This window comes from Jaculus jaculus, chromosome 2 (assembly GCF_020740685.1).
Source record: "Jaculus jaculus isolate mJacJac1 chromosome 2, mJacJac1.mat.Y.cur, whole genome shotgun sequence".
In the NCBI taxonomy this organism is placed as follows: domain Eukaryota; kingdom Metazoa; phylum Chordata; class Mammalia; order Rodentia; family Dipodidae; genus Jaculus; species Jaculus jaculus.
In genome coordinates, this window is record NC_059103.1 from 89,659,123 (window position 1) to 89,685,608 (window position 26,486).

Here is a 26,486-nt window from a genome sequence, read left to right on the forward strand (position 1 = left end):
ATTTTCCTCTCCTCCTTCCATCCACTTTCCTGAGATACTGGCCTAGTTGTTTGATTGAAAACAAAAACTCATGAATTTGAAAGCTAAGATCATTAAATGAAAATGGTTTTGTCTTTTTTGATGTTATCTACACTCCCATAAACCTAGTATTTAGAGCATGTATTTATAACCAGGATACTATCATTAGCAAAATGTTTCAATTATCCATAAACTACAAAATAAACAACATGTGATCTTTTAACCATCAACCTACAAAGACTCAGGGAGGAAAAAGAATATGTCCTCCAAAATGGCAGGTGATGTTCATCTTACAATGATACCCTGCCTGTCTTTAGAATTTTTTGCTCCTGGAGGTGGACTGACCCAGTGTTGGCATGCTGAAGCACATGGGAGTAGCATTCACCATCAGAGTGAAGAACTTCATAACAGGGCACAGTTGTAGCTCTGAGGCATCTTTCCATGAAAAACATGGGCAAGGTGGGCTTACTGTCACTATGGGTCAGACACGTTTACTTACATTAATATGTGAATCTCCTCAGGTGTCATCCTCTACATCCTACTGGTGGGGTATCCACCCTTCTGGGATGAAGACCAGCACAGACTCTATCAGCAGATCAAGGCTGGAGCATATGATGTACGTAGCAAGTATTCATATCATGGTAGATGGTGGTTTCTTTTTGTTTACTGACCAAGAACCAGGTGTTTTTACCATGATTTTTAACGTTTTCCCTTTCTCCATGAGGAAGCATTGATAGAGAGTAAGAAATAGGGCCTGGTGTAATGGAATTCCCTGTAATTGTGTAATTCTGGCACTTGAGAGCTATCCTGGTCTATGTAGTGAGACTACCTTTGAAATAAAAAATAAATATGAGTTAGAAATACAGCAACTACATTAATTTTGCAATTTTTTTTCAGCTCACTACTTCCTAAGCTTAACAGGGAAAAACTTTGATATCTGTGAGGAAACAGTTTGCTTCTCAAAATACATCATAGTAATTAAAACAGAACAATTAAGACTCAACTTTAGAGATGACTGCCTCTTTAATAATAAATATGTGATTTTAACCCTAAAGTTTTAGAGTTCCATGCATCAAATTTAACATCATGCCAGGACGGCAGTTTTCATTTATTTATTTTTTGGTTGTTTTTATTTTTTTATGAGAAAGAGAGCAAGAGAGAGAGAAAGGGCATGTCAGGGCCTCCATCAACTACAGTCAAATTCCAGACATAGGTGCTACCTTGTGTGCATGTGCAGCCTTGCACAATTGTGTCACCTTGTGCATCTGGCTTACATGGGATTGGAGAGTTGAACATGAGTCCTGAGGCTTTGCAGGCAAGTGCCTAAACCACTAAGCCATCTCTCCAGCCCTTTATTACTTTTTATCTTGTTTCTCTACTGGTTTTCAGTACAAACATGCAATTGAACAGTGGGTTTTACTATTGAAAAATACTTAGTTACTTAATTTATAAATGGATATTTAGAAAATACACATATTCATAAATTATGTTCAAAACCTAGACAGGAATAATTTATATAATTGACAATTCTTTAAATGTGTTTACACCTCCATGGCCATATACATAAGTATTTTGCCATAATGTCATGAAGACTACCACAGCAATGGGTGAGCTTTGATAATTAAATATTAATGATTTATAAACTGTCTAAACAATAGGTATTATCAAGTCAGTCATTTTTTCTCATATTTTTTGTTGTCATTGGTGCTCAAACTGCCTGTCCTGCAATTATGGAAAGTCTACTAACTTAATTCCAGTAACAATGGCTTTGACTTTCAAGATTGTATATTGATTCATAAATTTAATTTATTCATAATTATATAATTTAACTCATAATTTAATAATTAATTCATAAATTACAATTTAGTAACTAATGCAATGTAAAATTCTCCTACTCATAAAGAATATCATTTCTAATAAGTATGCTTATTATACAATATTATAGTTAAATAATTGCCAACAAAAGCTATGATAACTAGATTTATTTTATAGTTATTCATATAATAAGGTATTAAGGGAAACTCTGGAGTTGGTGTCTTTTAGGCAGTTTGATGAAATTTATAATTACATATTAAACTTCTAAAGTGTTAACTGAGAATGCTACTGAAGTTCTTAACAGTCTCATATGTCTCTCACTGTAACTCTCCAAAGAATCCTGACTAATAAGTCAGTTGTTTCATAGGAATTACAACCATTTTACTATCTGTGTGATTACTGATCAGGTACTGTGAGTAATACCACATGCTTAACTTTGGCATAGTAGCCCAATGACATTAACACATGTATTTTCAGTCAGCTTTTACTTAGTTTCTCAAGTAAGTATGTGAAAGATGGCATGTGGACTGGGGAGATGGCTCAGCAGTTAAAGTGCTTGCCACACAAGCAAGAGTGTCTTAAGTTCAGATCCCTCATGCAACTAGACACCCTCCTGATACCTGCCAGCCACTTGTAGGCCTGCCTGCCTAATGGATCAGTAACCCTGCCTTAAACAGGTGGAAGAGGAGGACCAATACCTGAAAGTTGTTCTCTGGCCTGCACATGTGTGCCATGAAACTGTATACCTGTGTTACATATGAACACACACACAATTACACACACACACACACACATCTATTAACAGAACCAGATATGGTGGCACGTTCTGGCCATCCCAGCACTCAAGAGCTGGATGCAGTAGTATTGCTACAAGTTTAAGGCCAGCCTACTCTACATAGTGAGTTCCAGGCCAGGCAGGACCATCAAGTAAAAGCCTATTTCAAGCAACAAACAAAAAAAGAGATAAAAATTGTTTAAGAGGTATATATGAGTTCATTTACTGATTAAAGAAAATATACTTTGAGGTAAATACAAGCATTTGAGGTTGTTTTCTAAATGTTAAAATATAGCTAATATTATATTACGCAATTGAGTACATGGGTTGGTCTCTTATCAGTTACTCTTTAATATATGTAAGGTTATACATTGGGAAAATAAGAAAATCAATGACTGTAAGATATAATTTAACATATACAATAGGAAAATTTATAAAACAACTCACTACTTAAAGAAATGATTAATAGGGCTGGACTGGAAAGATGACACAGTGGTTAAGGTACTTACTTGCAAAGCCTAAGGACCCAGGTTTGATTCCCTAGTACCGTCATAAGCCAGATGTACAAGGTAGCACATGCATTTGTAGTTCATTTGGAGTGGCAAGGGGCCCTAATCAACTCATTATTTCTATCGGCCTCTTACTCTCTTTCTCCCTCTCTATTTCAAATAAATAAAATATTTTTAAAAGAAATTATTAATATATTTGGTTCTTCCCTGTTTAAATTTGTGTATCTATTTTTCTTGTTTGTTTATTTTGAGACAAGATCTCATGTAGCTTGGGTTGGCCTGGATCTGAAACTCCTGTTCCTCCTGCCTATGCCTCCCAAATTGCTGGGGCTATAGGAATATACCTTCCTATCCAAATTAGCGTGAGTACTTTAAAAACATCTTATAAATTTATATTTTTGAAGTTTCCATCACCAGAATGGGACACAGTGACTCCTGAAGCCAAAGACCTCATCAACAAGATGCTTACCATCAATCCTGCCAAACGTATCACAGCTTCTGAGGCACTGAAGCACCCTTGGATCTGTGTAAGTAACTGTTCCCCCTCCCACCCACCCACCCCCCGCACAGAACAAACATGCAAAACAAACACTTCATACCTTCTATGGATTTTAAGTACTTCTGAAGAAAAAGACAATACTTAAAATGAGTGCATCTTTACTTAGAAAATGAATTCCATAATGGTAAAATACATCATTTCTAGTAGAAAAGTCTGATCCATATAGATTGCTAACTTAATACTGTGTACAGTGACACCAAAAATGAATACTCCTCTTATCAGTTATTAACAATGTTCGTGAATAGATGTTAAGAAAAAAATAACACTTGAGGCCCGAGAGATGGCTTAGTGGTTAAGCACTTGCTTGTGAAGCCTATAAGGACCCTGGTTCGAGGCTCCATTTCCCAAGACCCACTTTAGCCATATGCACAAGGGGGCGCATGTATCTGGAGTGATTTTGCAGTGGCTGGAGGCCCTAACACGCCCATTCTCTTTATTTCTCTCTCTCTTTCTGCCTCTGTCTGTGTGTCTGTCACTCAAATAAATAAATAAACAAAAAACAAATAAACTTTAAAAAACAAAAGCAAAATAACAACTGGAGTTACTACATCCCAGAAGAAAAGCTTATTCTAAGTAGCTTTAGAAATATGCCTGAGGATTAAAAGCACAGTGTTGTTACAGTACAATTAAGGATGGCCACAGTACTAGGACTACCTTGTAGAAGGAGTAAGGAAAAACAGTGGTACTCTTGGCAGCCAGGGGTGATGGAACGTAATCTTAAAACCTACAGTAAATTTCAAGGGATGAGTTAAATGTTAGGCCAATGAATATGATGGTAAATCAATGGAAGGCAGTCTAATACAAATGTGATTAGGTGATAAATTAACAGAGTGGTGGTACACAAATTTTTCAGCCGAATTGCTCATAGTCTTGATATAACTATCTTTTATTTTGGGGTTTTCCTGGCAATTAGATACTTACAAGTAGACCATATGAATGCAGGTACCATTACAAATGGATTGGAGTAAGGGAATAATGACCTCAATATGGTTTAAATATGTTCAAGTCACTCTCTTCCTCCTCTTTCAGCAACGCTCTACTGTTGCCTCCATGATGCACAGGCAGGAGACTGTAGACTGCTTGAAGAAGTTTAATGCTAGACGAAAACTGAAGGTAAGAAATTTTACATTTTTGTGGGAAGGTAAATTTGGTGGCTTGAGAAGTGTACTCACTTAGAGGGAAAATAACTGACCAGAGGTTTTTAAAAGACTGTAGATCTCACTACTTTTATTTTTTCCCCCTCTGGATCTGGGGCAATGGAACACACACCAGAATCCACACCTTGATGAGAACACAGAATAGATGGAAGTATGTATGCTGTGGCTTCTCTCCTCAGTGGAAAAGTTAATCTAATTATGACCCACTCAGTGGAGCAGTTCTGGCAGACTAAGAGGCGCAGGTCCAAGTCTTTCAGGAAGTCAAAAGACAGAAACAAACAATGTAAACTCCCCTACCTGAGAATAATAACAGAATATTTGCTACTAATACTAGATATTTTTAGGTCAGAGATTCACAGATCAGAAATGATTTTTTTTCTTTCTGTTTTTAATAGGGTGCCATCTTGACAACCATGCTGGCTACAAGGAATTTTTCAGGTACACACATAAACAGATCTCTCCTTATCCTCTGTTTTCCTCTGGCCTTTTGTTGTTGGTTTACTGACTTTTTGAAATTGAAAAGTCTTAACAATTAGGAACACTATTGTTCAGAGAGAGTACATATGCAGCATGGCCTCCTTACAGCCTTGTGGCTGCCTTTCGTCCTCCATGAAGGCTCTGTCTGCATAGAGCCTACTGAGACCTCAGCCCTCATTAGGAGCACCCTGGAAGCTCTGGCCAATAGTCAGTGCTGGGTGGACAGAACACATAGCTGTAGAACACTGGAGTATACTGGTGTGGGGATCTGGACTCCTTCATTTTACAACTCAGTTCTTCAAACTAGGAATATATTAATTGATATTTAATAAAACAGTACCTGCCAAGAAACTTTCTGTCTGATTTTATTCCAATAAGAAAGATTTTTTTTTTTATCCATTATTGTAGAACCTAGTTCTCTTAGGCCCAATTTTCCAGAAACTGCCATAGTATATTAGCATGGTATAAGAAAGTGTACAACTGTAAATGCTTACCTGAGGACTTATAGAGAACTACCACATGAGGATACCAAAGCATAATAAGCACTCCTCAAAGTGATCCCATGGGCACAAAAATAAGTTCATTAAGTATAGGTTAAATTGGGCTTTATTGTGAAAGGAGCTCTCTAAAATGGAGGTAAAATATTTAAGTTTTAGAGTCCTTTAGTCGATTATCTCAAAGAAGTATGCTTTCCAAAGTCAAGTGTCAATAAATTACTAACTAAACTCATATAGGAATTGAAGTCACAATTAAACTTCAGTTTAAAACTTCTATTTTGGATGTTTATACAGAACAGTTTTCAAAAATTAATGCCAAAGTACTATTACTTTTGTGGGTTCATTCAATGTAGTTGTTAATTTGACTTTACAGGGTTGTTATTGTGAGAAAAGGCCACTATCCATCAGACTACTACCAAATATTCTTCTGTTTCTAGTTATTATTTAAACCAGAATTTAATAATTACCCTTCTTTCCATTCAGTCAGAGAAGATATGAAATTATAGGTTGTTTAAGTAACAATAGCAGTAAATAATATTAAACTGAGAAATGCTACAAACTGAGGGACTATGTTGGTCAGTTGTATGTTTTGTCCAATGTGGTTGGCATAATGAAGCCTTGATGCCCCTTTGTCACTTGATTAATATGGTTGATATTTATGGGAATACTATATTAAGCTTTAACTCATTTATATTACATTAAAACCAGTTGATATTTCAGTGTGGCCCAAGTAAGTAAATCAGTAAAAAGAAAAATTATTTACATAGTATATATTGATGATAAAAAATTGACTTTTTAATAAATCTCCAGATCTAAAATTATGTATTTTGTTGAATTTTTAAACTTTAAGGTATAAATTGGACCTTTATTAATGATGTTTTTACCCATTTGTAGAAGCTTTTTTGTTTACCTCATATTCTCCTTTTCATCATACTAAAACTAAAAACACATGACTAATTATGGAGTTTATTTTGTTTCTGAATGTCTTAGCATAAAAAGCAATTTTTTAATCCATCACTTCAGAATCAACTGAATAACATGAGACTCAGTTAATACATCCTGTATTTGATATTGCATTTCCTCAATCTCATTGCCAAACATGCTCTTTAACATAATCTGTCCATAAGTACATGGTTATAAAGTTGTTTTTATTTTTTTTCTCCTTGTATGTGGAATGTATTTCTGTGAGGTAAGGTGAACAGTAACAAAGGGGATTTTTTTGCATTGCCCAGGCCAAACTGCTGCTTACCCTGAATCATTGTCGTCTCTTTGCTTTGCTACTGCAATTCAAATTATCCTAAGTTTGCTTTCTAACCTATTAACTGCCATGGGATTTCCTTAAATTGCTTTTTAGCTGTAGGTAAATAATACTATAGCTAAGGCAAGCCTCTCTTAACAATTTTTAAAAACCTATAAACAAATTAATAGCTTATTGCAAAAGACTGAATGAAATTAATATTTTGTATATTTTAAATTTTTAAATTATGCCAAAGTGATAACTAAAATAATATCCCAAGTCAAAGTAATTTTTATACATTACATGTTCATGTAGTTTCATTGCAGCTTAGAATTTCAACTTAAGATCCAAATTCTCTTGATGTGCCTAAGTGATTGCATATAATTAACATTAGGGGAATATGTGTACATTGTCCTCCACATCTGTGAATGTTCTACATTTGGTGTTCTAGCTTATATTAGCTGTGTATTGAACATGGACACATTTTTTGATAGAATGATTTCAAGTTTTGGAATTCAGTAATAATAAGAATATAAAGGCTTCTGATACCTTTATGGAAATGAATTAAGATGTATGCCTTATTATTATTCTGATTTAAGGATTCTACCTTGTTTTATATATCTTGCCTCGTATTTTGTGGTTTTTAATTTATAAAGTCAAGGTCTTATGTTTAAGAAGCCTTTATACTCTGATTTTGAAGTCTAACAGAATATAAGATGCCATTTCTAAAGGTCATATGCTAAACATTTAAAAAAATTTGCTCACGGTCAATAAGGTACCGTTTGACTTTAAATAGTCATTTATAGTGTTATAAAACTGGAATTATCTTATTCTAAAACTGTAAAGAAGATGTTGTTTTGCCAGAGCAAATTTTTATGAATGACTGTTCAACCTCTTGAAAGAGGGGCTTCAGTGGCAGAACTGACATGGTCACATATTTGTGGTGCAAATGAACATGTAATACAACCTGTCAGCTGATGGCTAAAGACTGAAATCAACTTTCTGGATTACAAAAGGATAGTCCAGTTAAAGTTCCAGTATCCCTTTCTCAACTAACAGTGAAATCAAGTCCAATAACACAACTGGAAAACTGTTCAATGTTGTGGATTAATTACATGAGAATTTAGTTCTAAATTTATTTTGATAAAACCAGAAAAGTGATACTGTATTTGAAAGCTCTATAAGCTCACGCTCATCACTGTGATCTTGAAAACTTGATGTATTGACCATCACTCAGTAGAGGTGATAGGAGGCAGCAACCTGATTCATCACTTCCCTAAGGGTTCTATGGATACTTAACTAAACTGCTGTTACTCTCGTTCTGCAGCAGCCAAGAGTCTGTTGAAAAAACCTGATGGAGTGAAGGTAAGTTAAAGATGTTCATATACCATGTCTCACCTTTAGAGCTGGATTTATACACAAGTCTCAAGTTTCTATAGCTTGCATTGTTTCATAGATCATGAAAGAAGAATTCAGGTTTAAACAGGAAATAATTTAATACACAAAGATGATTACTATGCATACTAACATATATTCAGTAATTATGAAAAATAGTACTTTAAAATACATTTCCTATAGAAACTGAATGCCTAAGCCCTCTCTGCTTTACAGTGGCCCCAAACCACCCAGTGAACTAAAATGTCTGCAAAAGAAACAGGTGTTTTTCCAAGTAATTATGATATATAGTTGAAGGCCACCAAAAACTTGGAAAAAATCCTAGTACGATTGGAAAATCAAATATCAATTGAACAATTTCACTGTTTGGGCATTTTTTTAAGTTTTTAACTTTTCTTGAATTTATTTCATAAGGTTTAGAGACATCTACATGATATGTGTTCTGAACAAATATTAGAAAATCTGACCAAGAAAGACAACAAGATGTGTTGACTTCTTAGATTTCTAATCAAAATAATCCAGCTTACTTTCTAGTGATCATATTTTATTTCAAGAGAGTACACTTTTAGTATTATGTAACTTCAGATTGCATAATAATGTTTTCTTTTCAGAATATCACAATGTTGAGTTATTTTAATCATTTTCTTTCTCTTCCAATGGCAGATGCATATATTCTTCAACAGCACTTCAACACTCTTGGAAATTAATGTTAATATTTGAACTTGTCCCAAAGTCAGGTGGTCAGTTCACATTGAGAAACTACCAGAAAATCATTAGTCAGTTCTGTGTTGACACCAGCCAAGTCCTCACCACCTGTCTGTGCAGGACTTGGGAATTTCCAGAGCTACACAGTTCACACCCTATGTGCTGCGAAGGGTAGCGTTTCCCTTCCCCAATTGCTTTCTGTCCCAAAGTTTTCTTTCATTTGCTTATTTTGCTTTAGATTTTAGTGACAGTGGATGTCTTTTTCTTAATATTACGTTGTTGAAAATGTGTGTACTTTAAAGTTTCCAAATACTTGGCTAGAGAGATGGCTTAGCAATTTAGGCACTTGCTGGGACCAAAGGACCCAGGTTTAATGCCCCAGGAACAACATAAGCCAGATGCAGAAGGTGGTGAATGCATCTAGAGTTTGTTTGCAACAGCCAGAGGTCTTGGTGCTCCTATTCTCATTCATTCTCTCTCTCTTTCTCTCTCTCTCTTGAAATAAGTAAATAAATATATTTTTTTAATTCCAGATACTTTATTCTGGGTTTTTCTGTACTGCTCAATGATAGAGAATTCACAATTCAGTTCCAATGGAAATATTTACAGAAAGAAACATTTCCAGACCTATTTTTTAAATTTTTTTCTCTTCTAGACAAGTTATAGAGCGTCTTTAAAGACACAATTATTCTGTGTTCCATGCTTTGGTATTTTAAATTCAACCGGTCATATTTTTTTTTCTCTTCCTTTCTCTTTGACTGGTCAATTCAGAAAAGGAAATCCAGTTCGAGTGTTCAGATGATGGTGAGGATCTCCATCTGCCAGATTTCTCCTCCTGTGACAAGTCACACTTAGCAATTTAACAGTCTCATTTACCTAAGTTAGTATAAGTGGAGAAGTATAGGATCATCACAGGTCAGTGTTAATCAACTTACCAAACATGGTACCCTACTTTCACATCATACTGCTTTTTTTTTCCTCAGAAATTGAATTTTTCAAATATATAAGATCCATATGCTATTAATGAGTTTAACTTTCTATTAGGAAAAGGTCCCATTTTTTCTTTGAAAATAAATAGCCCAAAATTTAATGAATCTTCCTCATAAATGAAGAAATGTTATGAAGTTATTTTTAAATGATGATTGTAACTGCTAGCAAAAGTGATTCTTAGTTCTGAGACACTGTAGTACATTCACTGTGGAGTTTACAAATCATGTGAAAGTGATCTTACAGTGAACCCCTTGTAGCTAAGAATCTTTGAAGGAGTTTTGTATTAACTTCAACACTTCATAAATCTGACATATGGGTAATAGGAATTGGGTACCCATGACTCCTAAGCGTAATACAGCATTATTTAAGTAGATCTAATTCTATTGAGTTTTTGAACAAGTGAATATTCTACATCCATTTATAAAATAACTAAATTTACATGTATGCTCAAAAGACCACCAAGGTTGAACTCATACTTGATAATTGGCTGTTTAAAAGCAAGTTCTTTTAGAAGTTTCTTAGAAACTTCCCTATTAGTCTTAAAATAATTACTATCCTAAATACCTCAAAAATATTTCCCATACTAAAAAGACCTGATTTTTACATTACCAAAATGTTTTTAATTGAACATGATTCAAAGTGATAATTGAGGACCATAATCCATCTAAATTTTGTTTCCCATATATAATGATAACAGATTATTTATACATAAAGAATGCCTTTATTGGATGTTTGTGTGTGTGTGTGGCAATGAAGGATGGTCATGCCTTGGGCAGATAATTTTGTGTTTATAGGTAAAAATATGGCACATTTTCATTTAAGGAAAGCAGTTCTTACCAAGCATATACTAGATGAAAAAGATATGTCATCTCAAAACAGGAATAAAATATCTCAGAATATTTTTCTTTCTTTTTTATACACTGATATAAACTAAATATAGCATATTAAATACATGTGATGTTATAATCATGAGTATCCTTGTTCATCTAACAAGAAGCCAGGCAAATGATCAACCACTCTCCCTGAACAGGAGGTTGTGTCTGTGTGTATCCTTCTTCTTTCCCTGTATCTTATACTAACAAACACATTCTTATCCCCCCTTACTAGATACCATTGTCGCTTACAGATTTTTGGCTGTTATAAAAATTATATGTTGATTTCTGTACAATTAATTTAAAGTAAAATTTCTAAAAGTGTTTTTAATAGACATTTCAGCCTTTAATAGATATTTTTCAATTAAAAATTTTAAATGTTTCTTTTCTTGCATGTCACAGAGCATAGCATTATAGCTTATTAAAAAAAACTGATACTAGTAACCACACAAAGTGAGAAACTAGAAAAGCAAAACTTATTATTTATGTTTCCTTCCATCTTATTCTCAATGATAGTTCCAAAATAATGTGTAGCCATAAAGTATAGACTTTTTAAAAGTATGAATGATTGCTTGTGTGATCACTAACAAATGGTCTTAATTCTCATCATTTTATGCAATATGTGTTTCTCTCTGTAAGTCCACAATTGTAATTATATAAATATTTGTATTATGGGGAATATTCTTATAAAAATGTTACATGACACATATAGTATAGAAAATGAATGTTAAATTTCTATTTGATAACCATAATGTAATGCATCATGCATGAGTTTAAAATCATCTTGATTATTAACTTTTAGTTTTATTCTATAGTGCTCAAATTCAGTATATTTCCAAGTTGCCACTTGTCTACAGAGTCTTCTCTGTGAGCCATTGTAATATATATTGACCTCTGAGCCTCTCTGGTAACATGGTTTCCAAGGTAGTAACAAAATCTCCTCTAGGGATAAACTCAATTGTATTAATGCAAGGGAGTGATATTACTAACTATATTCTTTAAGAATAGCAGTAACATTTTGACAAAAACAGTTGTATTTTCCTTTTAGACAGTTGCGAAAAAAAAAATAAATTCCTTCCACATTCAGCAAAAAGAAGATCCTGATTTCCCAGCTTGTATTTGAATTTATTTCTACAGGAGAACCACAATTATCATTTTAAAAAATATTTTAAAAGTGTGTTTTATCAGAAGATCTACATTCTTAATTTGATGTCTAGTTTTGGGTTTTTTTAATTTTTGAAAGAAATGATTTCTCTTCAGAAAAAGATGGTCTATGTATAACTTCAGTTTCAGAAATAATAAAATAAATTAAAAGGATGTATTTGTAACAGTGAATAATTGGAAGCTTGGAAATGAACTCAAGTTGGGGAATGTGAAAATGGCTGTCTATTTCATACTCTGAAAATTGATTTGAGCTTTACCTAAGCCACTCTGCTAAGGTGACCAAGACAAAGCAGCCACTTCGGTTTTCATTCATCATCACAGGCAAGGGGCTTGCCTGCGTGTGACCCTCAGAGACTAGAGTCAGTCCTCATTCCTGTCAGGCTTCATACTGTCTTTCACGTTCATCTTCATTAGGCCTTTATTTTCATGTCCGTGCCTCCATGTAGACATGATACAAGTAGAGACATTGACTACCAAGGAGTTTACGGCATCTTTGTTTCTATTTTCTGCATACCCACAGATAAACAACAAAGCCAACGTGGTAACCAGCCCCAAAGAAAATATCCCTACCCCGGCGCTGGTATACCTGGACTCTTTGTAACCCTTCTTAAGTTTTTTACTGTTTTCTGTTGTTTCTCTCATTTGCTTTCACTATATAGATACATTCGTATATTTTATATGTTCTTGGTTTTTTGTGGGGGTTATTTTTTGTTTGTTTTGTTTTGTTTTTGCTTTCTAAAGTATAAAATGTTATTTCTTTTGTTGAGATAGTTGTCAAGTAGTGTGTTTCTAACATAAGATTTCTCATTTCATTGCAGAACATTGTATTGGTCTCTGTTGTTGAAACTGTTGCATGCTGCCTTGGAAATACATAGAATGTGCTTGGGTTACTCTTAGCTCTTCCTGTGATGATATCTCCAGAGATAATTCAAATAATAGTTTCTTCTTTATGTGATGCAAAAATTGGCATCAAGAAGAGCTAAAAGGATTCTTGCTGGATGACAGAAAAATTAGACCTTATTCAGAGTTCTCATTTCTCTCTTACTGTAAGACAGCATGGCTTTGTAAGATCTCACTTTCTGAGATAAAGAGCACAAGAGCACTGGACAATTTAAAGGGTTTTATTTATTGTTTTAAATTTTCACTGTTTCACTCTCTTCCAAAGAATGAGATCACATAACACAGAAACTCAAATTATCAATGAAAACCAATTTTGTCCATTTCAATCAAGTGTACCAACTGACATCAGTTTAATATCTAGAGATAGTGTTTTGTTAAAATCCATATTTTTAGTACTGGAATTTAGCACACAGAATCACACAATAATTTCTTCAAATAGTTTCATATATTAATTTGTGATTTTCAGAATTATTTTTAATTTGTTACTCTCCTTTTCAGGTATTTTATTTGAACTAAAAATGTTAGGGGTTATGTAGCTTGGGTTAACCGGTAGGCTTAAGTTAAAGACATTTGATAGAAAGACACAGCATGATAGAATATTATCAGAGCTAAGGGCTCAGTTGTAGAACATTGGCTTAGGTTATAGGAGGCCAACCCTACAATAGAAAAACTGAAAAGAAAACAAAAGCCAAAATGAAAAAGAGATGGGGGCTATGTAATAGTAAAAATGAATGTTACTTATAGCTATAGCCAGGGAAATGAAGTAAAGGAGTAGTAGCATGTTTTCTAAGTTTGTAGTGTAAGTTGTCACTGTGAGGAAGTACCTATGTGTGAAGAGAACTCTCAGTGACTTATAGTAACACACAGAAGCTATTGACACATGAGCACTGATTTTTTTTTACAGAAATTATTTGAATATTAGTACCCACATGAGTTTTATAATTTAATATGAAAACAACATAAAAAATATTAGTTTCTTCATGAAAAAATTAATTTTACTGTATAAATAAATTCTATAAAGCAAAATTCTTTCTTTTAAATATGAATTACAATAGGATTTATCAGCAGTGTTTCTCATTATAATGATTATATGATTACTTCTAAAATACTAAAATGAACTTTTAAAATGTTGTTTAGAATTTTCCTGGGGTTTTTAAACGCATTCTTGAGGATAGGTTAAGTCTGTTCTAGTGTTACTTTATTTTCCAAGTTTTGTAATCCATAGTCAATTCTCAAAATACAGCCGGAAAAAATACCTTCCCAGAGAGGTCTGTCTGTAGTGTTCTTGGCCAGTTTTTCTGGGGCAGACATTAACAGGCCATTCTTCACAGAAGAATGGAAAGTTCTTTATGACATAGACCTAGTGAAACAGTGAGTGCCTCTTTCTGTCCTTATACTTCAAAGCCGTGCCTGTACAAATGAGGAATAAGGTCCTTTGCATGCTGCCTCTGTGTGGGGAGGTGCCTTATCTCATCAGCTCACCAGGGAGATCTTTCATCCGAGATCTTGTCAGCTGCAACCTCTGACAACAGTTAACATTGCTTCAGCTCTTGTCACTATTTAGTTTTGTCAGTTGTCTCTTTCTGCTCTGTCCCTCAGACTAGTAAGAATGTACTTACCAATGCGAACTGTTTCTTTTCTCTATTTTGTTCTCACTTAGGAGCCCCAAACTACTGTAATCCACAACCCTGATGGAAACAAGGTATTCAGAAAGAATCAACACCATCCTTGCTTTAATAAGATTACACATCTCATCAAATACCCAGTGCCAAATTAATTCATTATCTGGAAATGAATAGAAAATCTTTGCCCTGTTTCTACAACATTTTCTTTTAGGTCTGATTGGTTCTAGAATGATACACTGACTTCTTTCAAATAAAAATGATTGACAGTCTGGAAGGGAAACCAGTGATACTTTATACAATAAAAAGAAAAGTTACTTAAATATTTACTAAGTCTTTGTGTCAAGATGACTGTGTATCTTAAGCAATTCCATGTGGTTCTTTTTTTTTTTTTTCCTCTCCATGCCTGTTTGTGCATTGTACGGTAGATGTATACTGCATGAAATTTCAGAATTTCTTGCTATCATTCCATTGTCTTCAAAAATATCAACTTGAGTTTATAGATATTTTAAACTTAATGTTGCCTTTTAGTTGTATTCTGTTTATTGTCTTAGTGTTTTTGTTTGTTTGGTTTTGCAGTTCCTCTTCATTGATGGTGTTGCTATTGTTGTTTGGCATGAATTTGTGAATCAGGGAGTCTTCTTTCTCCTTAAATACATTTATTATTGTTATGTGCATTTTTCTAGTAAACATTTCTCAATTTATGCTGAATGGAAATTAATGTATTCTGCCTATTATAAATTGTTTAGCATGTTAAAATAACTGCACTTGCATATGTGTGTATAGGATGAAAGGAGACATTTTTGGAATGTATTCCACATTTTCAGTTTACTACTACTTATCCATTATCATATATCTAAGAGGGAAAATACAAAAGACTTTTCTGAAATATTAAATAGTCAAGGGTCTTACTCTTACTCCTATCAACCATGTTGACAGCATAGAAAGTAGGTTCTATATTTTGCTCACCATTTAGTTGACCCATATTAAAACCATTAAAGTAAAACCATGAAATGTTGTGTTTCTTAATCTGAGGTGTATATTTTATTGTCATTACACTGGGCATGTTTAAATGTCAACAAGACTTGAGGTAGTCAGAACCATCCATCACAGGAGAATCATTTCCTTAAAAGCACAGTCCCATGAAAGGCCAAGTATAACAGATGGAGTGGACCCTTCCATAGTTCTAGCTATATCATTTGTAAGATGGCTGCATGGGATTTGTTGTCTAGATGAATTGGTTTGTTTTAATAGTGCATGGTTTACCTTCCTTTTGATTTTAAATCTGAATGTTACATCACATTAAGGAATGCATGACGATGTTTCTTTGGTTTCATGTGTATGGAGACTCTGGATACATTATTATTATTATTATTATTATTATTATTATTATTATTATCATCCATTTGGTTTAAATATTGCCTATAATATTTCTATAAATAGAACATGTTTTAAAACATTAAATGTGGGCTGGAGAAATGGTTTAGCGGTTAAGTCGCTTGCTTGTGAAGCCTAAGGACGCAGGTTTAATTCTCCAGGTCCCACGTAAGCCAGATGCACATGGTGGCGCATGAGCCTGGAGTTTGTTTGCAGTGCTAGAGGCCCTGGCATGCCCATTCTCTCTGTCTCTCTCTCTCTCTCTTTATCTCTATCTCTCTCCCTCCCTCCCCCCCCATTCTCTGTCTCAAATAAATAAATACATTTTAAGAAAATCTAAAAGAATAACATTAAATGTGTAAAAAACACTGATATTTTCATCAACTGCCAAAATCTTTTTTCTTTTTCACTAAACATACAGCTTGGAAGTTCCAATTATTTTTAGCTTTAGCCTTTAATCATTCCATGCAGAAATTTGTGCTTTATGAATATTGCAACATTTCTTTGCCAGAAAATATTGTATCTTAATAGAAGCACTTAAACTCCTTTAGGAAGTATATCTCAATATTGTTAGTTGCAATGCATTTTTAAGGGTGCTTACTAAGCTTCAATTTAATTTTTAGTTTTACAAAGGAAGAACTTTTTCATTATGGGACCAGTTTTCTCTGTCAGTGATGGCCTGACTTAGAATAGAATAGAATTTAGAATAGAATAAAAAAAAAATCTAATTGACCTTGAAAATAAGTTACTCATTATAATTCCATTGTCCTAACCACATACATAAAAATTCTTCTTATAACTACTTTCAGACTGTCTCAGCTGAAAACCTTTAGCTTCTTCATCCAACAGTGCTAGGAAATGTCTTCTGTCCAGACACAATTCTAAAGTAGACAAATAAGCTGCAAATTCAGTTCTTGACACAAAGGAGGTACTATTTAGTGATTAATTCCTTGGGAACAAAAATTGTATGTTAATGTTCAAGGTCATTTGGTCTTCAATTTCTAGTTAAAGACACATAAAGAATACTTTTATGGCACTGTAATGCTAACACATCTTACACAGTTCATAAACTATATACTTATGCTGCTTCTGCACATTACCTGAATTTATACTGCCTGAGACTGAATAACCAGAGTACTCCTTTTTAAAAATGTTTGCAGCATTTGACATTTTTATTTCTGTTGAAAGCCACTTAATGTACTTGCCCATTTGCATGTCAGTGTATTCACACAGCCTGCTGAAGAAATTTGCATGATATGTATATATCACTAGTGAAGTTTCTAAGAAGAAATCAACTATTTATTTTATACAACTTTAAAAAAAAAATGTGTTTTCTTCTGAACAGGAGTCAACAGAGAGCTCAAATACAACAATTGAAGATGAAGATGTGAAAGGTATGATTGGACCAGAAATGAAAAAATACTGACTTAGCTGCACCTGCATCAGAACAAAATTCATTTTAAGTAGCCAGTAAGTTTAGAAAGAGGCTTCTTCCAACATGTTTTTGTTTTGGGAAACATTATTTTGAATAATTATTCAGTATATGAACATACTCGTTTTGTCAATTTTTTCACATTTTTTGTGTCTTAAACTTAGATGACATGTGATTTGATCAAATACATTATTGTAATGAAAAGTAATATAACAATCTAGGTAGATAACAAACTAAATACATTAGTTAAAGGTAACATAAAATATAGACACACGTTAGGTACATTCCTAAAACCTGACTAGAAAACAATTTGTGTTCAAGGAGGCAGTATAAAAATAACATTTCTTTTTATAAATGCTTGATGATTCCATGTGAATGTCAGTGGAATTTTGTATTTGGAAGCCTTTTTTACCATGGTTCCATGTATTTTCCAAATATGGTATTGCCATCCATTTCATTTTGGCTATTAAAGAATGTTAGCTATTGACATCCCAGAGCCTCTGCACAATATTCTAAACATGCTTGCACAGTTAGGTTACTTTCTTTTGACCACAGCACTATTTTAGAAGCATCATTTTCACTTTGATTTCTTTTGTAGTTTTGTGTTCTTGCTTTTGTAACTCAGTGTACTTAATAGTTTCAATAGTCAAGTTTCTAGGAGCCATTCTTTTTTTTTTTTTTTTAAGGTAACAACAGGCATGTAGATAGATTGTATCCCCAGTACCTAAACAAAAATAGGACATGGCAGCCCATGCCTGAAATATCAATACTGGGGCTGCACAAACAGGCAAACCTAGGGGCTTTTTTACTAGTTAGTGAGCTCCAGGTCCAGTGAGAGACCCTATATGAAAAAACAGAATGGAGAGTGAATGAAGACACTTCATGTTGACCTCTGAACACTATACACACATGCAATTATATGCACATGCATCTGAAAACACATATACCCACACACATATGAAAACACATACATGTATGCATACTTTACACACAATGCAAAGATTTAAAATAGACATATTAAAGTAAAAATCTTTTTTTAATTGAAAAATATTGTTTATCAATTAAACATTAACTTAAAAGAAGTTACCTAATATAAATAAAGTATATAAATTTTCTAATGCCATTAATAAAATATAATTTTGAAGAAATGTGTCATGTTATAGAAAAATTAACCAGGAAATGCTCCAGCCAAGAAGAAACATGGGCAATTTAGGAAATAAAAACGACAAGGGACCACAGTTGGCAGTCACCTTTGCTGACATTTTTCTTTTTGGCTGAACAGAACAGCTGATGCCATGAAATCTGCTCTATTTATATTACTAGTGTGCTGACCTACCTCTGCTAAAGGTAGTCAGTCATTATTTTTTTACAGTTCAAAGGTATATAGCTGTGTCAAGGATTTTATTTAGTGAGCCTATTTATCTCTCATTTGTCCCTAAGCTCAAATTTGAACTGAGATAATTTTATGGCTCATTGATGCCAGTTACATTACATAAAGACATTTTTCTTAACCAAATAAACAGATGTGTGATTTAGCTTCCCCATTGATTCAGAAAACATTATCTTTATAAGTGTTTTAGATTCATTAGCTCTTTCAACTAAACAAAGCTTTTTTTCTATGGCTGTCATTTCAACTGGCATTAGGGTTCAGTAAGCAACTCCAAAGGGGTTCCACGTTCATGTGTCCTAGAACAAAGAATTGAACAGACATACACAGTTTTAGAAGACAGTTAGGAAAAAATCCATTTTGGAGGGAGCAAATGGACCCACGTGAAGAAAGAATTAATTCGCTCAAATGACCCTGCTTAAGTATGGGCTTTTATGTCTCATGGTGCAGGCTTTGGAGTTCATTTCCATAGCATAGGTTTTTTTCATGCATGCTCTGTGTTACATGTAGTTCTGCTATACAACTTCATGCAGTACATGTCTTATTAACATGCATTTTAATGTTGTTATGAGGCAGAGACACTGAAGTATCTTGGTGCTTTGTGGCCTTTGCTAAAGCCTAGTGGAGCTCACCCCACCTCCACCCTCTTCTTCTGCCTGTTCTTCATTCCTGCTTGATCAAGTGTCTACTAATCTGTGCATATCCACTGGAGGAACTGAACACTTAAGTGGATGGATATGTTTGCAGTCAGGTTCTCATTACTGGCAGAAATCACCCAACCAAGAGCAGCTTGTGGGGGGAAAATAGGGTTATTTCAGCTTATAGGCTTGAAGGGAAGCTCCATGATGGCAGGGGAAGATAATGACATGAACAGAGATTGGACATCACCTCCTCACAACATTAGGTGGACAACAACAGCAGGAGGGTGTGCCAAATACTGGCAAGAGGAAACTGGCTATAGTACCCATAAGCCCACCCCCAACAATACATTGCTTCCAGCAAACATTAATTCCCAAATCTGTATAGCTGGGAACCTAGCATTGAGAACATCTGAATTTATGGGAGATGCCTAACTGAACCCACCTCATTCCACACCCAGCCCCCCTAAGCTGATAACTATACATGATTTAAAATACAATGAATTCAGTCTAATTTTAAAAGTCTCTATAATTTTTATCAGTCATAATGATGTTCAAACATCCCCATAATCCAAGACCTTTGAACTGAGCCATAATACCAAAAAAAAAAAAAAAAAATCGTATGACACAGAATAAACTCACTGCAAAAAATGGCATTAGGCATAACAAAGAAATATTCGACCAATACAAGATTGAAACAGGGAAACCATCAAACTCTAGCTCCAAGTCCAACAACTCTAGTCAGTGACAAGTCTCTAAGTCCAATAATTCTAACAAGTGATAAGTTTCTGGAGTTCCACTTCTGACCCTCCAGTTAGGCTATTTACAGTCCTGGAAAACTTCATCTGGGGCCAGTAACTCTTCAGCAGCCATCTCATGATTCTGGCATCTCCACTGGGTTTCAACTGCAACCCACGGTTCATCCTCACAGCTCTATGGGGTCTCCATGTAGACAATCCTTAGGAGACCTGCTTCACACCGCCCATGGCCATTTCCAGAACACAAGACTGTGTTGCAAATTCAAGGACCCTCTCTTTCCTATATTTCTCATACTCCACAATACTGGGTAGGGTGCAAATTTGATAATCCAGGGGAAAATAAAGCAGACTTTGAAGAACAGGACAGTCCTTCAGCATTCAGGCCCCATTAAGACTCTGCATTCTTTCTGTTGTCCAAATGCAGGTCACCTGGCCCAATTTCAAAATTGTAATCTCTCAGTTGCAGCAGAGCAGATAGCACTTTTGGCCCAAACATTTCATTTTTTCTGTGTCATATCCCTCTGCTCATACCAGTTCATTGTTGTGCAGTGTAACCCTGCACAAATTCTCAGGACATGGCATAACAGCAAGCCTCTTATACAAACTGCTTCTAGCACAGTCCAGGCAATGCTCTTTGTCACCCTCACAAGCCAAACCTCACAGTCCATAGTTCTTACGGCATTCAGGTCTTTCAACTCTGACCAGAATAGTCCATCAAGCTGAATTTACAGCACTGCAAGGCATCTCTTAGGACAAAGTTTCAAATTCATTCACATTCCTCCTGCAAAGCAGTGCCAAAAACCCAAAACCACAGAGTCAGGTGTCTAACAGCAACCCCACTCTATAACTGTTACCACTTTAACTGTTGCAGTCAGGTTCACATTCCTGTCAGAAATCACCCAACCAAGAGTACCTTGTGGGAAAAAGGGGGTTTATTTTGGCTTACAGCCTTGAGGGGAAGCTCCATGACAGCAGGGGGAAATGATGGCAAGAACACAGGGTGCACATCACCTCCCCACCAAAAACAGGTGGACAACAGAAATGGGATAATATGCCAAAACTGGCAAGGGAAACCGGCTATAATACCCATAATATACCACCCCCAGGAGGCATTAATTTCCAAATTTCTATTAGCTGGAAATCTAGCATTCAGGACACCTAAGATTATGGAGGTCACCTGTATCAGACCACCCCACTACAATTAGATTGCCAATGCCATATACGTAGGACTATGTTTATAACTTATTTCTCATCACTTTCTCACCAGAAAATAACTTAAGGTATTAAATACTAGTTCAGGTAATTTGTTTCAATTCATATGAATATCATTGTATAAAAAGAGTCCCAGCTTAGAGTGGTGGTACACGCCTTTAATCCCAGAACTCAGGAGGCAGAGGTGGGAGGATGCCTGTGAGTTTGAGGCAACCCTGAGACAATGTAGTGAATTCCAGGTAAACCTGAGCTAGAGACCCTACCTTGAAAAGAACAATAAAAAAGCGCCCCCTCCACATGGTGGTGCACACCTATAATCATAGCACTCAGGAGTTCTAGACTGCTAGACAAGCCTGGGCTCCACAGAGAGAGCCTGTCCCAAAACAAACAAAAACAAAAACAGAGTTCCCCTAGATTCTGCAAATACTAAATACTAGAGAAATTAGCATTTTGATTTGAAAAAAATGCCTTGTTGGTGATTGCACACAGGGTGCATTGATTTATTTATTCATTAAATTCTGCTTTATTCTACTAGCAGATATCTGCCCCCAAAGTCTTAGGGAGTGTATATTTGAATTCTTTTGTATTCTTTGTAAATCCATACACCTTTGGTTACCTAAACCTTTTCATATGGAGTAACAGATATCTTAAATACTAAAAGGTGTTTTCAAACACCACCCTGAGATCATATTGGGCCAGAGATCATGCAGGACTGGAAGATGAAAATTCACAAATGATTTTCTTGTGACTGCTATTTTGATGATGTGCTTGCATAGTGGCTCCTAGCTTACATTGCTTAATGAGAGAAGCTGGTCCCTTGAGCACTACGTGACAAGTCTTCCATGCCATATAGACAGAAAACCTGGAGTGCCCCGGATGCCAGGGCTGGGAGAGACCCATTTCCAATTGACTCTGCTTGTTGGTGTCCATTCTGACTGGCATGTGCTTTTTGCTAAGGCCCCAATCTGTCTGTCACTTTGAATTGTCTAAACTATCTCAGTTTCTTCATTCATTAAGGCAATATTTATTGGATGTCTAGTTTTTACGTGAACTCCACATTTCTATTGATCATGGTTAAACTAAACAATTTTGAAAGCATGGAGTCAAAATGTTCATTATATGTTGTACACAAAGCCTTTTTTCTGTAAGTTAGGCCTGTTTTATTTAATTAATACATTAAGACAGTGAAGCATTGGAGAGAGAGCTTAGCAGTTAAGGTGCTTGCCTGTGAAGCCTAAGGTCTTAGGTTCAACTTCCCATAATCCACATATGCCAGATGTTCATGTTGGCACATGCATCTGGAGTTTGTTTGCATTGGCAGGAAGCCCTGGCACACCCATTCTCTCCCTTCCTCCTTCTCTGTCCTCTCTCTCTCTCTCTAAAAAATAAAATAAAAATGCTTTAAAAAATAAGAAAATAGTGAAAATGAGACTCAAGATAAATGAATGTTTTATTTAAAAATCCTTTTATTACTTTTTTGGGGGGAAAAATGTAATGAAACTAGGTGTGGTGGTGCTTGCCAGTAATCTTAGCACTTGGGAGTCTGTGGCCAGAAGCTGAGGTTGAGGAAACACTAGATGGAAGTCAACCTCAGTGACATAGACAGTCTGTCATAAAACTAACTAACTAAATAAATCTCCAATATTGAGTTCTAGTCACCTTGTCCTTCCCACACTTGCAATCATCCTAAAGTTCTTGCCTTAATCTTAAAGTTGTCCTCTTAAAGATTCCACAGTTCATTGTTTTCTTTCTCCAGAGACAACTTGCTCCTGAATTCAGTGTGTCCTGTGTTCAAACCCAGATGTGCTTGCCGATGCTCTGTCAGGAAACTCAGGCTTAGGACATATCTAACAGCATGACAATTACTAAGAGTCCTAGCAAAGCAGAGGAGCTCCTATATACACACCCGCTGCACACTCAGGGAAATTCTTCTCCCGTATACACACCCGCTGCACACTCAGGGAAATTCTTCTCCCATATACACACCCGTTGCACACTCAGGGAAATTCTTCTCCCATATACACACCCGTTGCACATCAGTGAAATTCTTCTCCCATATACACACCCGCTGCACACTCAGTGAAATTCTTCTCCCGTATACACACCCGCTGCACACTCAGGGAAATTCTTCTCCCATATCCACACACGTTGCACACTCAGGGAAATTCTTCTCCCATATCCACATCCGCTGCACACTCAGTGAAATTCTTCTCCCATATCCACATCCGCTGCACACTCAGTGAAATTCTTCTCCCATATACACACCCGCTGCACACTCAGGGAAATTCTTCTCCCATATACACACCCGTTGCACATCAGTGAAATTCTTCTCCCATATACACACCCGCTGCACACTCAGGGAAATTCTTCTCCCATATACACACCCGCTGCACACTCAGTGAAATTCTTCTCCCATATACACACCCGTTGCACATCAGTGAAATTCTTCTCCCATATACACACCCGCTGTACACTCAGGGAAATTCTTCTCCCATATACACACCCGCTGCACACTCAGGGAAATTCTTCTCCCATATACACACCCTTTGCACATCAGTGAAATTCTTCTCCCATATACACACCTGTTGCACATCAGTGAAATTCTCCCGCATACACACTGCTACACACTCAGTGAATTTCTTCTCTTGTATACATGCCTGCTATGCACGCAATGAAAGTATCTTATACACATGCCTGCTGCACATCCAATGAAAATCTCCTCTTATATATATATATTCCTTCAAGGCTGGGTGTGCTGGAACATGCCTTGAATCCCAACACTCAGGAGTCAGAAAGCACAGGAAAGAGGATCGCTGTGATTTCAAGGTCACCCTGAGACTACACTGAGACTACAAAATGAATTTGAGGTCAGCCTGGGCTAGAGCAAGCCCTACTTCAAAAAAAGACTGAAAAAAAAGAAGAAGAAGAAATATGTACACCTGCTGCACACTCAATGAAATTCTCCTCTTATATACATGCCTGCTGCACACTCTAGTGAAATTCTCTTGGTATACAAATTCTCACTGCACACTCAGTGAAATTCTTCTCTTATATACATGCCTCCTGCATACTCAATAAAGTCTCCTCTTATATATATTCCTGTGATGCCAGGTGGGGTGGAGCACACCTTTAATTCCAGCACTCATAAGGCAGAGGTAGGAGGATCACCATGAGTTCAAGGTCACCTGAGACTACAGAGAGAATTTGAGGTCAGCCTGAGCTAGAGAAAGATGCTACTCAAAAAAAAAAAAAAAAAAAAAACAAGAAGGAGAAGGAGAAGGAGAAAGAAACAAAAGAAAAGAAATATATATTCCTGTTGCATACTCAATGAACTTCTCCTTTCACTTACATGCCCACTGAACACTCAAATTCTTCTCATATATACATGCCCACTGTGCACGCAAGTGAAATTTTCCTCTTACATACATGTCTGCTACACATTCAAATGAAATTCTTCTCTTATATACACATCCAGTGTACACTCCAGTGAAATTTCCTTCTTATATACATACCCACTGCACACTTAAATGAAATTCTCCTCTTATTTGCACACCTGGTGCCCACTCAGTGTACTTCTCTTATATACATACCTGCTGCAAACAAGTGAAAATTTCTTCTTATATACATGCTCACTGCACACTCAATGAACTTCTTATATACATGCCTGCTGTACACTCAGTGAAGTTCTTCTCATATTCATGGCTGATGCACACTCAATGAAATTCTCCTCCCATATATACTTCCACAAGGCTGGGTGTAGTGGCACACACCTTTAATATGAGCACTCAGAGGGTAGAGGTAGGAGGATTGCCATGAGTTTGAGGCCACCCTGTGACTACAGAGTGATTTCGAGGTCAGCCTGGGATAAAGAGAGACCCTCCTTCAAAAGAGACCAAGAAAGAAAAGGAAGGAAGGAAATACTCCTGCTGCACACTCAGTGAAATTCCATTATATACATACCTGCTGCACACTCAATAAAATTTTCCTCATATACACACCTGCTGCACACTCACTGGAATTATTTTCATATACATGCCCACCACACACTCAATTAAATCATCTAATATAAATGTCCTGCACACTCAATGAAATTCTTTATATGCATGGCCCCTGCATACTCAATGAAATTCTCCTCTTATATATACTCCTGCAAGGCCAGGTATGGTGGTGCATGCCTTTAATCCCAGCACTCGGAAGGCAGAGGTAGGAGGATTGCCATGAGTTTGAGGTCTCACTGAGGTTACAGAGTGAATCCAAGGTCAGCCTGGACTAGAGCAAGACGCTATTTCAGAAAAGACAAAAAGAAAAGATAGAAAGGAAGAAAGAAAGATATACTTCTGCATACTCAGTGAAATTCTCCACTTACATACATGCCCTCTGCACACTCAAAAAAGTTCTCTTATATACATGCCTCATACACATTCAATGAAATTCTCTTGTATACCCACCTGCTGAACACTCAATGAAATTCTCCTCTTATATACACGCCTGCTGCATCCTTAGTGAAATTCTTCTCTTATATCCATGCCTGCTGCACACTCAGTGAAATTATCCTTTTATATACATACCCCTGTGAGGTCAGGTGTGGTGGAGCATGCCTTTAATACCAGCACTCAGGAGGCAGAGGTAGGGAGGTCAGTCTGGACTAGAGTAAGATGCAACTTCAAAAAGACCAAAAAAAAAAAAAAAAGATATATATTCCTGCTGCACACTCATTGAAATTCTCCACTTACATACATGCCTGCTGAATATTCAAAAGAATTTTTTCTCTCATGTACATACCCACTATACACACAAGTGAAATTTTCCTCTTATTTCCATGCCTGTGGAACATTCAGTGAAATTCTCCTCTTATATACTTGCCTATTGCACTCAATGAAATTCTCCTTTTACATGCTTGCTGCACACTGAGTGAAATTCTTCTCTTATATAAACTTATGTACATGCCTGCTGCACACTGAGTGAAATTCTTCTCTTATATACATGCCTG

At 35.8% G+C, this 26,486-nt stretch overlaps 1 protein-coding gene across 16 annotated transcripts in view; it reads left to right on the forward strand.

Annotated features, from left to right (window-relative positions):
• The window catches only part of Camk2d (calcium/calmodulin dependent protein kinase II delta), a 295,467-nt gene that overhangs the window by 240,390 nt on the left and 28,591 nt on the right, over positions 1–26,486 (forward strand). For 4 of the 16 annotated variants that reach the window (XM_045143310.1, XM_045143304.1, XM_045143303.1 and 1 more), the window contains exons 9-17: positions 540–634; positions 3,522–3,644; positions 4,706–4,789; positions 5,229–5,271; positions 8,372–8,409; positions 9,916–9,948; positions 12,691–12,750; positions 14,731–14,772; positions 17,415–17,463. In XM_045143310.1, the coding sequence (XP_044999245.1) occupies positions 540–634; positions 3,522–3,644; positions 4,706–4,789; positions 5,229–5,271; positions 8,372–8,409; positions 9,916–9,948; positions 12,691–12,750; positions 14,731–14,772; positions 17,415–17,463 (567 nt within the window). The remainder of the gene's footprint in view (positions 1–539; positions 635–3,521; positions 3,645–4,705; positions 4,790–5,228; positions 5,272–8,371; positions 8,410–9,915; positions 9,949–12,690; positions 12,751–14,730; positions 14,773–17,414; positions 17,464–26,486) is intronic. The other 12 variants (XM_004658528.2, XM_045143313.1, XM_004658529.2 and 9 more) reach the window with 5 other exon arrangements.